This window comes from Coregonus lavaretus (genome assembly GCF_964263955.1).
Source record: "Coregonus lavaretus genome assembly, contig: HAP1_SCAFFOLD_164, whole genome shotgun sequence".
NCBI classification, from domain to species: Eukaryota; Metazoa; Chordata; class Actinopteri; order Salmoniformes; family Salmonidae; genus Coregonus; species Coregonus lavaretus.
This window is the reverse complement of record NW_028159767.1, coordinates 817,543-833,136: the sequence shown is the minus strand read 5'-3', so window position 1 is coordinate 833,136 and position 15,594 is coordinate 817,543. Positions and strand designations below refer to the sequence as shown.

At 43.1% G+C, this 15,594-nt stretch overlaps 1 protein-coding gene across 1 annotated transcript in view; it reads right to left on the bottom strand.

Moving 5' to 3' along the window:
• Positions 1-15,594, bottom strand: part of LOC311122463 (contactin-5-like) — a gene marked incomplete at both ends in the record, with an annotated part of 297,075 nt that overhangs the window by 61,556 nt on the left and 219,925 nt on the right. Inside the window, one exon of the mRNA XM_084196816.1 lies at positions 2,709-2,912. Coding sequence (XP_084052942.1) covers positions 2,709-2,912 — 204 coding nt within the window. The remainder of the gene's footprint in view (positions 1-2,708; positions 2,913-15,594) is intronic.

Below are 15,594 nucleotides of genomic sequence, written 5' to 3'. Positions count from 1 at the left end.
GACTCAGACTAGTGTTAGGGCTGATAGGATGGAGGAGGGTGATGACTCAGACTAGTGTTAGGGCTGATAGGAGGGAGGAGGGTGATGACTCAGACTAGTGTTAGGGCTGATAGGAGGGAGGAGGGTGAGGACTCAGACTAGTGTTAGGGCTGATAGGGGGGAGGAGGGTGATGACTCAGACTAGTGTTAGGGCTGATAGGAGGGAGGAGGGTGATGACTCAGACTAGTGTTAGGGCTGATAGGAGGGAGGAGGGTGATGACTCAGACTAGTGTTAGGGCTGATAGGAGGGAGGAGGGTGATGACTCAGACTAGTGTTAGGGCTGATAGGAGGGAGGAGGGTGATGACTCAGACTAGTGTTAGGGCTGATAGGGGTGAGGAGGGTGATGACTCAGACTAGTGTTAGGGCTGATAGGAGGGAGGAGGGTGATGACTCAGACTAGTGTTAGGGCTGATAGGAGGGAGGAGGGTGATGACTTAGACTAGTGTTAGGGCTGGTGTTAGGGCTGATAGGAGGGAGGAGGGTGATGACTCAGACTAGTGTTAGGGCTGATAGGAGGGAGGAGGGTGATGACTCAGACTAGTGTTAGGGCTGATAGGAGGGAGGAGGGTGATTACTCAGACTAGTGTTAGGGCTGATAGGGGTGAGGAGGGTGATGACTCAGACTAGTGTTAGGGCTGATAGGAGGGAGGAGGGTGATGACTCAGACTAGTGTTAGGGCTGATAGGAGGGAGGAGGGTGAGGACTCAGACTAGTGTTAGGGCTGATAGGAGGGAGGAGGGTGATGACTCAGACTAGTGTTAGGGCTGATAGGAGGGAGGAGGGTGATGACTCAGACTAGTGTTAGGGCTGATAGGGGGGAGGAGGGTGATGACTCAGACTAGTGTTAGGGCTGATAGGAGGGAGGAGGGTGATGACTCAGACTAGTGTTAGGGCTGATAGGGGTGAGGAGGGTGATGACTCAGACTAGTGTTAGGGCTGATAGGGGTGAGGAGGGTATTGACTCAGACTAGTGTTAGGGCTGATAGGAGGGAGGAGGGTGATGACTCAGACTAGTGTTAGGGCTGATAGGAGGAGGGTGATGACTCAGACTAGTGTTAGTGCTGATAGGAGGGAGGAGGGTGATGACTCAGACTAGTGTTAGGGCTGATAGGGGTGAGGAGGGTGATGACTCAGACTAGTGTTAGGGCTGATAGGAGGGAGGAGGGTGATGACTCAGACTAGTGTTAGGGCTGATAGGAGGGAGGAGGGTGATGACTCAGACTAGTGTTAGGGCTGATAGGAGGAGGGTGATGACTCAGACTAGTGTTAGGGCTGATAGGAGGGAGGAGGGTGAGGACTCAGACCAGTGTTAGGGCTGATAGGAGGGAGGAGGGTGAGGACTCAGACTAGTGTTAGGGCTGATAGGAGGGAGGAGGGTGATGACTCAGACTAGTGTTAGGGCTGATAGGAGGGAGGAGGGTGATGACTCAGACTAGTGTTAGGGCTGATAGGAGGGAGGAGGGTGATGACTCAGACTAGTGTTAGGGCTGATAGGAGGGAGGAGGGTGATGACTCAGACTAGTGTTAGGGCTGATAGGAGGGAGGAGGGTGATGACTCAGACTAGTCTTAGGGCTGATAGGAGGGAGGAGGGTGATGACTCAGACTAGTGTTAGGGCTGATAGGAGGGAGGAGGGTGATGACTCAGACTAGTGTTAGGGCTGATAGGAGGGAGGAGGGTGATGACTCAGACTAGTGTTAGGGCTGATAGGAGGGAGGAGGGTGATGACTCAGACTAGTGTTAGGGCTGATAGGAGGGAGGAGGGTGATGACTCAGACTAGTGTTTTCAAGCTGAGCGGTGAAGCTGACTATTCCAGTGGTAGTGGTGAGGGGTTCAGACAGGTATAGTTAGAGGGGGAGGAGAGTCCAGAGAGAGGGGGGAGGAGAGTCCAGAGAGAGGGGGGAGGAGAGTCCAGTTAAAGGGGGGAGGAAGTTCCAGTTAGAGGGGGAGGAGGCTCCAGGGAGAGGGGGGAGGAGGGCCAGGGAGAGGGGGGAGGAGGGCCAGGGAGAGGGTGGAGGAGATTCCAGGGAGAGGGGGGAGGAGGGCCAGGGAGAGGGGGGAGGAGGGTCCAGGAAGAGGGGGGAGGAGGGTCCAGTTAGAGGGGGAGTAGGGTCCAGGGAGAGGGGGGAGTAGGGTCCAGGGAGATGGGGGAGGAGGGCCAGGGAGAGGGGGGAGGAGGGCCAGGGAGAGGGGGTAGGAGGGTCCAGGTAAAGGGGGAGGAGGGTCCAGGTAAAGGGGGGAGGAGGGTCCAGGGAGAGGAGGGAGGAGGGCCAGGGAGAGGGGGGAGGAGGGTCCAGGTAAAGGGGGGAGGAGGGTCCAGGTAAAGGGGGGAGGAGGGTCCAGGGAGAGGAGGGAGGAGGGTCCAGGGAGAGGAGGGAGGAGGGTCCAGGGAGAGGGGGGAGGAGGGTCCAGGTAAAGGGGGGAGGAGGGTCCAGGGAGAGGAGGGAGGAGGGTCCAGGGAGAGGGGGGAGGAGGGTCCAGGGAGAGGAGGGAGGAGGGTCCAGGGAGAGGGGGGAGGAGGGTCCAGGGAGAGGGGGGAGGAGGGTCCAGGGAGAGGGGGGAGGAGGGTCCAGGTAAAGGGGGAGGAGGGTCCAGGTAAAGGGGGAGGAGGGTCCAGGAAGAGGGGTGACCCATGTGAGAAGAGGTGTGAGGGGTTTGAGTCTCACCATCTGTTCTGAGTGTGAGTGGCGTGGGCGGGCTGAGGATCCTGGCGTTGGTCACCGTGTTCTTCACCAGACAGATGTAGCTGCCCACGTCGCTAGGCTGCACCTTGGACACGTACAGGTTGCCCGTTACCTGGGAGATAAACCGCCGGCTGTCCTCAGCAACAATTGACGGGAACTCGTTGAACACCCAGCTGTAGATAATCTCTGGAGAAGAGAGGACAAGATGAACTTGACACACAAGATGAACTGGACACACACACAGACACACACACATACACACACTCACAGAGATAGATACAGATGAGTCTAATGACCAGAGAAGCCCTAAGGACTCCTAGTCTCATTCATCTGGAGCAGGTGTTAATGTTCTCCTGACTGGCAGAGGGCACCTACAATAACCTTGGGGTTTGGTAATGTTTTATAGTGTCAAGGGGATATATACTACCAATCAAAAGTTTGGACACACCTACTGATTCAAGGGTTTTTCTTTATTTGTACTATTTTCTACATTGTAGAATAATAGTGAAGACATCAAAACTATGAAATAACACATATGGAATCATGTAATAACCAAAAAAGTGTTAAACAAATCAAAATATGTTATATTTGAGATTATTGATATAGCCACCGTTTGCCTTGATGACAGCTTTGCACACACTTGGCATTCTCTCAACCAGCTTCATGAGGTAGTCACCTGGAATGCATTTCAATTAACAGGTGTGCCTTCTTAAAAGTTAGTTTGTGGAATTTATTTCCTTCTTAATGCGTTTGAGCCAAGTCCATATTATGGCAAGAACAGCTCAAATAAACAAAGAGAAACGACAGTCCATCATTACTTTAAGACATGAAGGTCAGTCAATACGGAAAATTTCAAGAACTTTGAAAGTTTCTTTAAGTGCATCACAAAAAACATCAAGCGCTATGATGAAACTGGCTCTCATGAGGACCGCCACAGGAATGGAAGACCCAGAGTTACCTCTGCTACAGAGGATAAGGTCATAGCGCTTGATGGTTTTTACCAGCCTAAGAAATTGCAACCCAAATAAATGCTTCACAGAGTTCAAGTAACAGACACATCTCAACATCAACTGTTTAGAGGGGACTGTGTGAATCAAGCCTTCATGGTCGAATTGCTGCAAAGAAACCACTACTAAAGGACACCAATAAGAAGAAGAGACCTGCGTGGGCCAAGAAACATGAGCAATGGACATTAGACCGGTGGAAATGTGTCCTTTGGTCTGGAGTCCAATTTTGAGATTTTTGGTTAAAACCGCTGTGTCTTTGCGAGACGCGTGTGGGTGAATGGATGATCTCCGCATGTGTAGTTCCCAGCATAAAGCATGGAGGAGGAGGTGTTATGGTGCGGGTGTGCTTTGCTGTTGACACTCTTTGTGATTTATTTAGAATTCATGGCTACCACAGCATTCTGCAGCGATACGCCATCCCATCTGGTTTGGGCTTAGTGGGACTATCATTTGTTTTTAAACAGGATAATGACACAACATACCTCCAGGCTGTGTAAGGGCTATTTTACCAAGAAGGAGAGTGATGGAGTGCTGCATCAGATGACCTGGCCTCCACAATCCCCCGACCTCAACCCACTTGAAATGGTTTGGGTTGAGTCGGACTGCAGAGTGAAGGAAAAGCAGCCAACAAGTGCTCAGCATATGTGGGAACTCCTTCAAGACTGTTGGAAAAGCATTCCAGGTGAAGCTGGTTGAGAGAATGCCAAGAGTGTGCAAAGCTGTCATCAAGGCAAAGGGTGGATATTTGAAGTATTAAAATATAAAATATATTTTAATTTGTTTAACACTTTTTTAGTTACTACATGATTCCATATGTGTTATTTCATAGTTTTGATGTCTTCACTATTATTCTACAATATAAAAAAATTGTTTAAAAAAATGTAAAAACTTGAATGAGTAGGTGTTCTACAACTTTTGACTGGTACTGTATATTTTTAAATATCTCTTTACAATACAATCGAGGTGAGTGCGTTGGAAATGCTTTTGGCAGTTAATCTGCTTCTTTTCTTTGGGTGGCACTGTGTGCTCTTTTTAATGGATGGTGCCCTCTGGGATTCAGGTTGACAAGGGTGGTCTGCCAGTCACCGGGACAACAATCCAACTTGGGATGGGGGAGGTTTTAGCGTGTGGAATAGTGGAGAACAATTGGAGGTTTACTCAGTAGCAGTGCAAATATCATGGTACAGCTACATGGACACTCAATCATTATAGTACTTTCTAATGGTAAGTTTACAAACATATATTATGATAAATAGAATTGAAAATTGTATCTCATTATGGTAAATGGTGAAATAAGTATAGCCAGTTATAATTGTAATGGCTTAGCAGATAATAATAAAAGACGATCAGTATTTACCTGCTAAAAGAGAAGGAATATAATATCTATTGTTTACAGGAAACTCATTCAACAATTCTAGATGAAGTCGTGTGGAGAAAACACTGGGGGGTGAAATATACTAATATCCCATGGGCAAAGAAACTCTAAAGGGGTATTCATAAACAATCAAAGGTTAAAAAGTGTTGGGGAAAAAAGCCATCAAATAATTGGCATATATATTATATATATATTAGTCTTACAGAATTTCCACGTGGGCAAAGATATTGGAAATGTAATCACAGCCTTTTGGATGACAACTTGTTTCTAACCAGGACAGAATAATTTATAACTGACTTTTTCCTACATAACATAGGTACAGCAGATCCACTTATTGTGTGGGAAACTTTTAAATGTGCCTTTAGAGGCGATGCAAATCACTACTCATCTTAAAAAAAAAAAAGCAATTTAAGTCAAGTGTAATATATTAGCAAAATAAAGCAAAATGGATGGAAAATGGGGAAAAATGCACTCATTTTGTTTTAAATCTTCAACATAGAAATGCTACCAAAAATAATAGTGCATAATGCTTGGAATTAAAAAGGTATTGTCAGATATTATTCATCCTAATCAGACAGGTCTTTTACATGGACGAAACATTGGAGATAATATAAGGCAAGTACTGGAAACAATAGAACACTATGAAAAATCTGGGAAACCAGGCCTGTTATTCATAGCTGACTTTGAAAAGGCTCAAATTTATATATAAATGCCTGGAATATTTCAATTTTGGACAATCTCTTATACAATGGGTTAAAGTTATGTATAGTAACCCTAGGTGTAAAATAGTAAATAATGGCTATTTCTCAGAAAGTTTTAAACTGTCAAGAGGAGTAAAACAAGGTTGTTCACTATCGGCATACAGTTGAAGTCAGAAGTTTACATACACTTAGGTTGGAGTCATGAAAACTCGTTTTTCAACCACTCCACTAATGTCTTGTTAACAAACTATAGTTTTGGAAAGTAGGTTAGGACATCTACTTTGTGCATGACACAAGTAATTTTCCAACAATTGATTACAGACAGATTATTTCTCTTATAATTCACTGTATCACAATTAGAGTGGGTCAGAAGTTTACATACACTAAGTTGACTGTGCCTTTAAACAGCTTGGAAAATTCCAGAAAATGATGGCATGGCTTTAGAAGCTTCTGATAGGCTAATTGACATCATTTGAGTCAATTGGAGGTGTTCCTGTGGATGTATTTCAAGGCCTACCTTCAAACTCAATGCCTCTTTGCTTGACATCATGGGAAAATCAAAAGCTATCAGCCAAGACCTCAGAAAATAAATTGTAGACCTCCACAAGTCTGGTTCATCCTTGGGAACAATTTCCAAACGCCTGAAGGTACCACGTTCATCTGTACAAACAATGGTACGCAAGTATAAACACCATGGGACCACGCAGCTGTCATACCGCTCAGGAAGGAGACACATTCTGTCTCCTAGAGATTAACGTACTTTGGTGCGAAAAGTGCAAATCAATCCCAGAACAACAGCAAAGGACTTTGTGAAGATGCTGGAGGAAACAGGTACAAAAGTATCTATATCCACAGTAAAACGAGTCCTATATCGACATAACCTGAAAGGCCGCTTAGCAAGGTAGAAGCCACTGCTCCAAAACCGCCATAAAAAAGCCAGACTAAGGTTTGAAAATTCTGCACATGGGGACAAAGATCATACTTTTTGAAGAAAAGTCTGATGAAACAAAAATAGAACTGTTTGGCCATGATGACCATCGTTATGTTTGGAGGAAAAAGGGGGTGCTTGCAAGTTGAAGAACACCATCCCAACCTTGAAGCAAGGGAGTGGCAGCATCATACTGTGTGGGGGCTTTGCTGCAGGAGGGACTGGTGCACTTCACAAAATAGATTGCATCATGAGGAAGGAAAATTATGTGGATATATTGAAGCACCATCTCAAGACATCAGTCAGGAAGTTAAAGCTTGGTCGCAAATGGGTCTTCCAAATGGACAATGACCCCAAGCATACTTCCAAAGTTGTGGCAAAATGGCTTAAGGACAACAAAGTCAAGGTATTGGAGTGGCCATCACAAAGCCCTTGACCTCAATCCTATAGAAAATGTGTGGGCAGAACTGGTAATTTAATAATTTGCATATAAATTCATTAAAAATCCTACAATGTGATTTTCTGGATTTTTTTTCCTCAATTTGTCTGTCATAGTTGACGTGTACCTATGATGAAAATTACAGGCCTCTCTCATCTTTTTAAGTGGGAGAACTTGCACAATTGGTGGCTGACTAAATACTTTTTTTTCCCCACTGTAGTTTACCAATAGAATGGTCTGATGGTGATGTGGATATACTCGGTATTCATATCCCGAAAGAAAGTAATGATCTCATTACTATACATTTTAATAGAAAGGTTTTTCCACTAATAGACAGGTGTTGTCCTTTCCATTGTAGCAATATCTATTTTTGCTACCATGGAAAGGACACCTGTCTATTTGTGGAAAAACCACCCTGATTAGTTATTTAGTATTATCCCAGTTGACCTATTTTGCTTATGCCCTTGATCTTGCCTACACCTAGCAACTAGTTTTTTAAAATTATATTAGCAAAAAATATTCAATTTTATTTGGAACGGTAAGCCAGACAAAATTAAATGGGAATATTTATATAATGAGTATGAATTCGGAGGGCAGAAATTATTAAATATTAAAGCATTAGACCTCTCACTAAAAGCGTCAGTCATTCAAAAGTTATACTTAAATACAAACTGGTTCTCTAGCAGATTAGTAAGAATGTCTCACCCCATGTTCAAGAATGGCCTTTTTCCCTTTATTCAGATTACAATTGCTCACTTTCGGTTATTTGAAAATGAAACAATCTCCAAAATATCGCTATTTTTAAAACAAGCCATAGAAAGTTGGTTGCAATTTTAGTTTAATACACCACAAAAGGCAGAAGAAATATTACAACAAATATTATGATTATACTCAAATATACTAATTGATAAAAAAAAGTATAATCTTTGAGATCATAAATAGGACTGGTAGAGTCACACATGCAGTTAACACAAATATTTCTGCTCTACTCAAAATTACAACCAACTAATTGCAGCATTACCACAAAAACGGCCTTAATTAAAGACCCAAATTGGCTAAAGAAAATTGTGATAAATAAAAAAATATACCAGTTTAATTTAAGGATCCAAAAATGGACAGCTGTGCCATATAGATTGCAAAATAGTTGGGAAGAGATTTTCGATGTACCGGTTCCATGTCACATGGTTTATGAAAAGATATACAAAACAACGCTGGATTCAAAACTTAGAGTTTTTCAATTTAAAATATTTAAAAAAATTATTGCAACCAATAGAATGTTATATACAGTGGCTTGCGAAAGTATTCACCCCCCCATGGCATTTTTCCTATTTTGTTGCCTTACAACCTGGAATTAAAATTGATTTTTTTGGGGTTTGTATTATTTGATTTACACAACATGCCTACCACTTTGAAGATGCAAAACACTTTTTTTTGTGTGAAACAAACAAGGAATAAGAAAAAAAATTAAATAAAACTTCAGCGTGCATAACTGTTCACCCCCCCAAAGTCAATACTTTGTAGAGCCACCTTTTGCAGCAATTACAGCTGCAAGTCTCTTGGGGTATGTCTCTATAAGCTTGGCACATCTAGCCAATGGGATTTTTGCCCATTCTTCAAGGTAAAACTGCTCCAGCTCCTTCAAGTTGGATGGTTGCACTGGTGTACAGCAATCTTTAAGTCATACCACAGATTCTCAATTGGATTGACGTCTGGGCTTTGACTAGGCCATTCCAAGACATTTAAATGTTTCCCCTTAAACCACTTGATTGTTGCTTGAGCAGTATGCTTAGGGTCATTGTCCTGCTGGAAGGTGAACCTCCATCCCAGTCTCAAATCTCTGGAAGACTGAAACAAGTTTCCCTCAAGAATTTCCCTATATTTAGCACCATCCATCATTCCTTCAATTCTGACCAGTTTCCCAGTCCCTGCCGATGAAAAACATCCCCACAGCATGATGCTGCCACCACCATGCTTCACAGTGGGGATTGTGTTCTCGGGGTGATGAGAGGTGTTGGGTTTGAGCCAGACATAGGGTTTTCCTTGATGGCCAAAAAGCTCAAGAGTACCTTCTCAAATAAAATAAAATCAAATTTAATTTGTCACATACACGTGTTTAGCAGATGTTATTGCTGGTGTAGCAAAATGCTTGTGCTTCTAGCTCCGACAGTGCAGTGATATCTAACAAGTAATATCAAACTATTTCACAACATATACCCAATACACACAAATCTAGTAAGGAATGGGATTTAAAGAATATATACGTATATGGACAAGCAATGACAGAGCTGCATGGACTAAGATACAGTAGAATATTATAGAATAGAATACACTATATAGATATGAGATGAATAGTGCAAGATATGTAAACATTATTAAAGTGACTAGTGTTCCATTTCTTAAAGTGGCCAGTGATTTCAATAGGCAGCAGCAGCCTCTAATGTGCTAGTGATGGCTATTTAACAGTCTGATGGCCTTGAGATAGAAGCTGTTTTTCATTCTCTCAGTCCCAGCTTTGATGTACTGACCTCGCCTTCAGGCAGTGGCTCGGGTGGTTGATGCCCTTGATCATCTTTTTGGCCTTCCTGTGACATTGGGTGCTGTACGTGTCTTGGAGGCGGGCAGTTTGCCATCGGTAATGCGTTCGGCAGACCGCACCACCCCCTGCGGTTGCGGGCGGTGCAGTTGCCGTACCAGGCGGTGATACAGCCCGACAGGATGCTCTCAATTGTGCAGCTGTAAAGTTTTGTGAGGGTTTTAGGTGCCAAGACACATTTCTTCAGCCTCCTGAGGTTGAAGAGGCTCTGTTGCGCCTTCTTCAAAACACTGTCTGCGTGGGTGGACCATTTCAGTTTGTCAGTGATGTGTACGCCTAGGAACTTGATGCTTTCCACCTTCTCCACTACCGTCCCATCGATGTGGATAGAGGGTACACCCTCTGCTATTTCCTGAAGTCCACGATCATCTCCTTTGTTTTGTTGACGTTGATTGAGAGGTTATTTTTCCTGACACCACACTCCCAGAACCCTCACCTCCTCCCTGTAGGCTGTCTCGTCATTGTTGGTAATCAGGCCTACTACTGTTGCGTAGTCTGCAAACTTGATGATTGAGTTGGAGGCGTGCTTGGCTACGCAGTCATGGGCGAACAGGGAGTACAGGAGGGGGCTGAGCACGCACCCTTGTGGGGCCCCAGTGTTGAGGATCAGCGAAGTGGAGATGTTGTTTCCTACCTTCACCACCTGGAGGCGGCCTGTCAGGAAGTCCAGGACCCAGCTGCACACGGCAGGGTTCAGACCCAGGGCATCGAGCTTAATGATGAGCTTGGAGGGTACAATGGTGTTGAATGCTGAGCTATAGTCAATGAACAGCATTCTTACATAGGTATTCCTCTTGTCCAGATGGGATAGGGCAGTGTGCAGTGTTATGTCGATTACATCGTCTGTGGATCTATTGAGGCGGTAAGCAAATTGAAGTGGGTCTAGGGTGACAGGTAAGGTAGAGGTGATATGACCCTTGACTAGTCTCTCAAAGCACTTCATGATGACAGAGGTGTGTGCTTTGGGGCGATAGTCAATTAGTTCAGTTACTTTTGCTTTCTTTGGTACAGGATCCATGGTGGCCATCTTGAAGCATTTGGGAACAGCAGACTGGGGAGTCTCCCACATGCCTTTTGGTGAACACCAAACGTGTTTGCTTATTTTTTTCTTTAAGCAATGGCTTTTTTCTTGCCACTCTTCCGTAAAGCCCAGCTCTCTGGAGTGTATGGCATAAAGTTGTCCTATGGACAGATTCTCCAATCTCCGCTGTGGAGCTTTCTAGCTCCTTCAGGGTTATCTTTGTTCTCTTCGTTGCCTTTCTGATTAATGCCTTCCTTGCCTGGTCTGTGTGTTTTGGTGGGCGGCCCTCTCTTGGCAGGTTTGTTGTGGTGCCAAGTTATTTCTGTTTTTTAAATAATGGATTTAATGGTGCTCCGTGGGATGTTCAAATTTTCTGATCTTTTTTTATAACCCAACCCTGATCTGTACTTCTCCACAACTTTGTCCCTGACCTGTTTGGAGAGCTCCTTGGTCTTCATGGTGCCGTTTGCTTGGTGGTGCCCCTTGCTTAGTGGTGTTGCAGACTCTGGGGCCTTTCAGAACATGTGTATATATCCTGAGATCATGTGACAGATCATGTGACACTTAGATTGCACACAGGTGGACTTTATTTAACTAATTATGTGACTTCTGAAGGTAATTGGTTGCACCAGATCTTATTTAGGGGCTTCATAGCAAAGAGGGTGAATACATATGCACGCACCACTTTTCCGTTATATATTTTGTAGAATTTTTTGATTTTTGATTTTTTTTCATTTCACTTCACCAATTTGGACTATTTTGTGTATGTCCATTACATGAAATCCAAATAAATATCAATTTAAATTACAGGTTGTAATGCAACAAAATAGGAAAAATGCCAAGGGGGATGAATACTTTTGCAAGGAACTGTATATTCGGGATACAACCATCCCAGCTCTGCAGATTTTGCTGCGAAGAGACAATAGATCATTTGTTTTGGTGCTCACCATATGTAGCTTATTTCAGGAATGGCTGAATAATTGCAACATTTACCTGGAGTTAACTGTGCAAATAGCACTGCTGGGTGATTTAAGATGGCCACCATGGTTCCTGTACCCAAAAAAGTCATTGTCAATCGATTAATAATATAATAATGCTCTTAGCCAAAATGTTTATATTAATTTACAATATGTAGAATATATGAGAATAGAAAGGTTCAGAACTTTTGTGAAACATCACAGCACAGTTTTATATGGCAAATATAAATCAAACCTGGATGGTGTTCAAAGATAGATGGGAGGGGTTGAATTGAGCTGAAGGATGGGACTAAAAGCAAACAAAAGATAACTATTGTAAACTATACAGTGTCCGTAAAATGTACATAGTATGTATAAGCTGGAAGTAGAAGCCTAAGGGTTGTTGTCCATTAGTTTAATCCAATTAGGGGAAGGGTGGTAGGGTTAGGGGAAAATAATAAAGGAACATATATTTTAAAAGATATACATATATTTTATATATACACTACCAGTCAAAAGTTTGGACACACCTACGCACTCAAGGGTTTTTCTTATTATTATTATTTTTTTACATTGTATAATAATAGTGAAGACATCAACACTATGAAATAACACATATGGAATCATGTAGTAACCAAAAAAGTGTTGAAGAAATCAAAATATATTTATATTTGAGATTCTTCAAATAGCCACCCTTTGCCTTGATGACAGCTTTGCACTCTATGGAATACAGCCATTTGAATCCCTTTTATGAATCCCGGAACATCCCTGTGCTGCAAAACAGTCCTGTAGCATCATCTGAACACTTCCTTATTAACCGAGTCACTGGTACTTCCTGCTTTAGTTGTTGCTTGTAAGCAGGAATCAGGAGGATAGAGTTATGGTCAGATTTGCCAAATGGAGGGCGAGGGAGAGCTTTGTATGCGTCTCTGTATGTGGAGTAAAGGTGGTCTAGAGTTTTTTCCCCCTCTGGTTGCACAGGTGACATGCTGGTAGAAATGAGGTAAAACTGATTTAAATTTTGCCTGCATTAAAATCCCCGGCCACTATGAGCGCCGCTTCTGGATGACAATTTTCCTGTTTGCTCATGGCCTTATACAGCTAGTTGAGAGCGGTCTTAGTGCCAGCATCAGTTTGTGGTGGTAAATAGACGGCTACGAAAAATATAGATGAGAACTCTCTTTGGTAAAAAGTGTGGTCTACAGCTTATCATGAGGTACTCTATCTCAGGCGAGCAATACCTTGAGACTTCCTTAATATTAGACATTGCGCACCAGCTGTTATTGACAAATAAACACACACCCCCACCCCTCGTCTTACCGGACGTAGCTGTTCTGTCCTGCCGATGCACGGAAAACCCAACCAACTGTATATTATCCGTGTCGTCGTTCAGCCACGACTCGGTGAAACATAAGATATTACAGTTTTGAATGTCCCGTTGGTTGGATAGTCTCGAACGGAGCTCATCCAGTTTATTCTCCTGTGATTGCACATTGGCCAATAGAACCGATGGTAGAGGCGGGTTACCCACTTTTGAATTCATTTTTAGAATACATTTTTAGAAACACTAGTTTGTCCAGTCTGTGGCTTGGTGTGATGGTGCCTGGAGATCCGGCAAGCAGCGGAGAATATCCTCTCCTCACTTGCAGAGCCACTGGGGATGCTAAACACCCTTTTGGCCACTCTTCCAGGCAGAGATGCAGAGTTTTTATAACCCAATCAAAGCGGAAAGCTCCTTGAACGTGAGAATATGGCAGGCCTATTGGGCCAAAATCAATGATGGCCTTTAGTATAGATAATAGAACTAAAATGAACCAAACGATTAAGAGATCTGATTTTTTGTTTATAAATACTTTGCTGTCACAATGACACACTTAGTTATCGACCCACCTTGTTTCTTTCTGTTAGCATGTGCACGTGGTAAGTACACCATTATGCTTTTGGGATACAAATCTTTTCAGATTCCACAATGATTATTTAGTTGTGGACACTACATCACCACACTCCCTCTCTTGCTCTTGGTCCTCATCTTTGTAAGTCACCTTGATTTAGCACCTGTGTGTTTTATCAGTTTCTTTATGAAAATATTTAGTGAACTCCATGACAGTAGCTAAAGCAAGGGGCTATAGCAGCACAGAAGTAGACTACAAATGCATGCTGGGCCGGGCACGCCCTGAGCTCATGAAGTGAGCGCTGCTGGAGTGAAATTGGAGCGTTTGGGAATCTCGAGTCAAATTGGGCAGGCTCCGCTCCAGCTATACTCTGCCTCTCACTCACATGGCTCTCTCAGATATCTCAATTCTTATTAGCTAATGCCCGTCACGTGATCGGGTCCTTCTCACAGGCATTTCAGCTCCGAAGTACAGTACTACAAGTGAAGACAGACACATCGGGGACTCAACTGTGCGCGTCCTTCTTATCCAATTCCGAGGCATATATTTAAGATGTTTGGAAGAACCATCCACATTTACTTTTCATCAGCCAACAAGATGAGTAGGCCTAACGAACAGCGGAAGCACTAGCCACTAGCCAATCTACTGTTCTGTTCTATAGGGCAACTTGTCCCTCTGTGCGAGAAAGAAATATTCCAAACATAGTCTGGGACAGTTGTGGGATACGATAGATCCCAAATTAATACAACCACTAGCATCAAAAAAACTTTGAAAAGCAATGAAGCTGATGCAACAGATCAGAACATTTAGCTGAAAATGTTCATAAACTATTTATTCACATTATAAGCGCAGCAAAGACAGTAGGCTTTAAGTATGAATGTTCCAAAATGCAATCAGTTAGCGGGGAAACACCATTCTGCCATTATGCATGTAATGTTTTTTTTTAAAGGTGCATTTTTATGGTGAAAATGTTCTTCCCCAAACTTGAAACTCACACGCCGCCTATGTATGCCAGTTACAGGTAATCTATGCACTTCAATAGCGAATGGAGGACACGTTTGCCGTGGTTCATTTTCATGACAGCCAGGTAGGCTATACTCCTGTTGTAAAGATGAGCAAAGTGCTTAATATTAGGAAAGTTGAGAAATAAATATTGTAGGTCTAGCCTATAGAAAGATGATGGGATCCTCCTCTTTTTAATAGAGGCCATCAAAACTCTGTTTTCTCAAGCAATTGCATAGCCTATAGGAATGTTGCACAACATGAGCTCAAGGGCTCTCATGAAGTGTTTGATTTTCAATTACATTTGCATTGATGTCAGAGTGATGAGAGGGACAATAGAGTGCTGAGTACCAGGCAGTTAGCAGGTTTGGTAGGCTACTAATGACCATCAGCAGCATCAGAGCTTGGAGAAGTCTAAGTACCGTGACTAAACGGTAATGTGGAATTTAACTGCGGTCATGACTCGTGACCGCTGGTGTGGCAGTAACACAGTCACCATAACAGCCCTAAACTCAACGCTGATTGGCTATTCTTTCATTACAATTTTTATCAAGGGGTGCCAAATGCTTGCTGGCTTCCCTTGCATTCAACGCTACGGGTGGCAACAGTGTCATCCTCTTTTTGACCAGACAGCATCAGATATTTTTTTATTTTTTTATTTTATTTCACCTTTATTTAACCAGGTAAGCCAGTTGAGAACAATTTCTCATTTACAACTGCGACCTGGCCAAGATAAAGCAAAGCAGTGCAATAAAAACAACACAGAGTTACATATGGGGTAAAAAACATAAAGTCAAAAATACAACAGAAAATATGTATACAGTGTGTGCAAATGTAGCAAGTTATGGAGGTAAGGCAATAAATAGGCTATAGTGCAAAATAATTACAATAGTATTAACACTGGAATGCTAGATGTGCAAGAGATTATGTGCAAATAGAGATACTGGGGTGCAA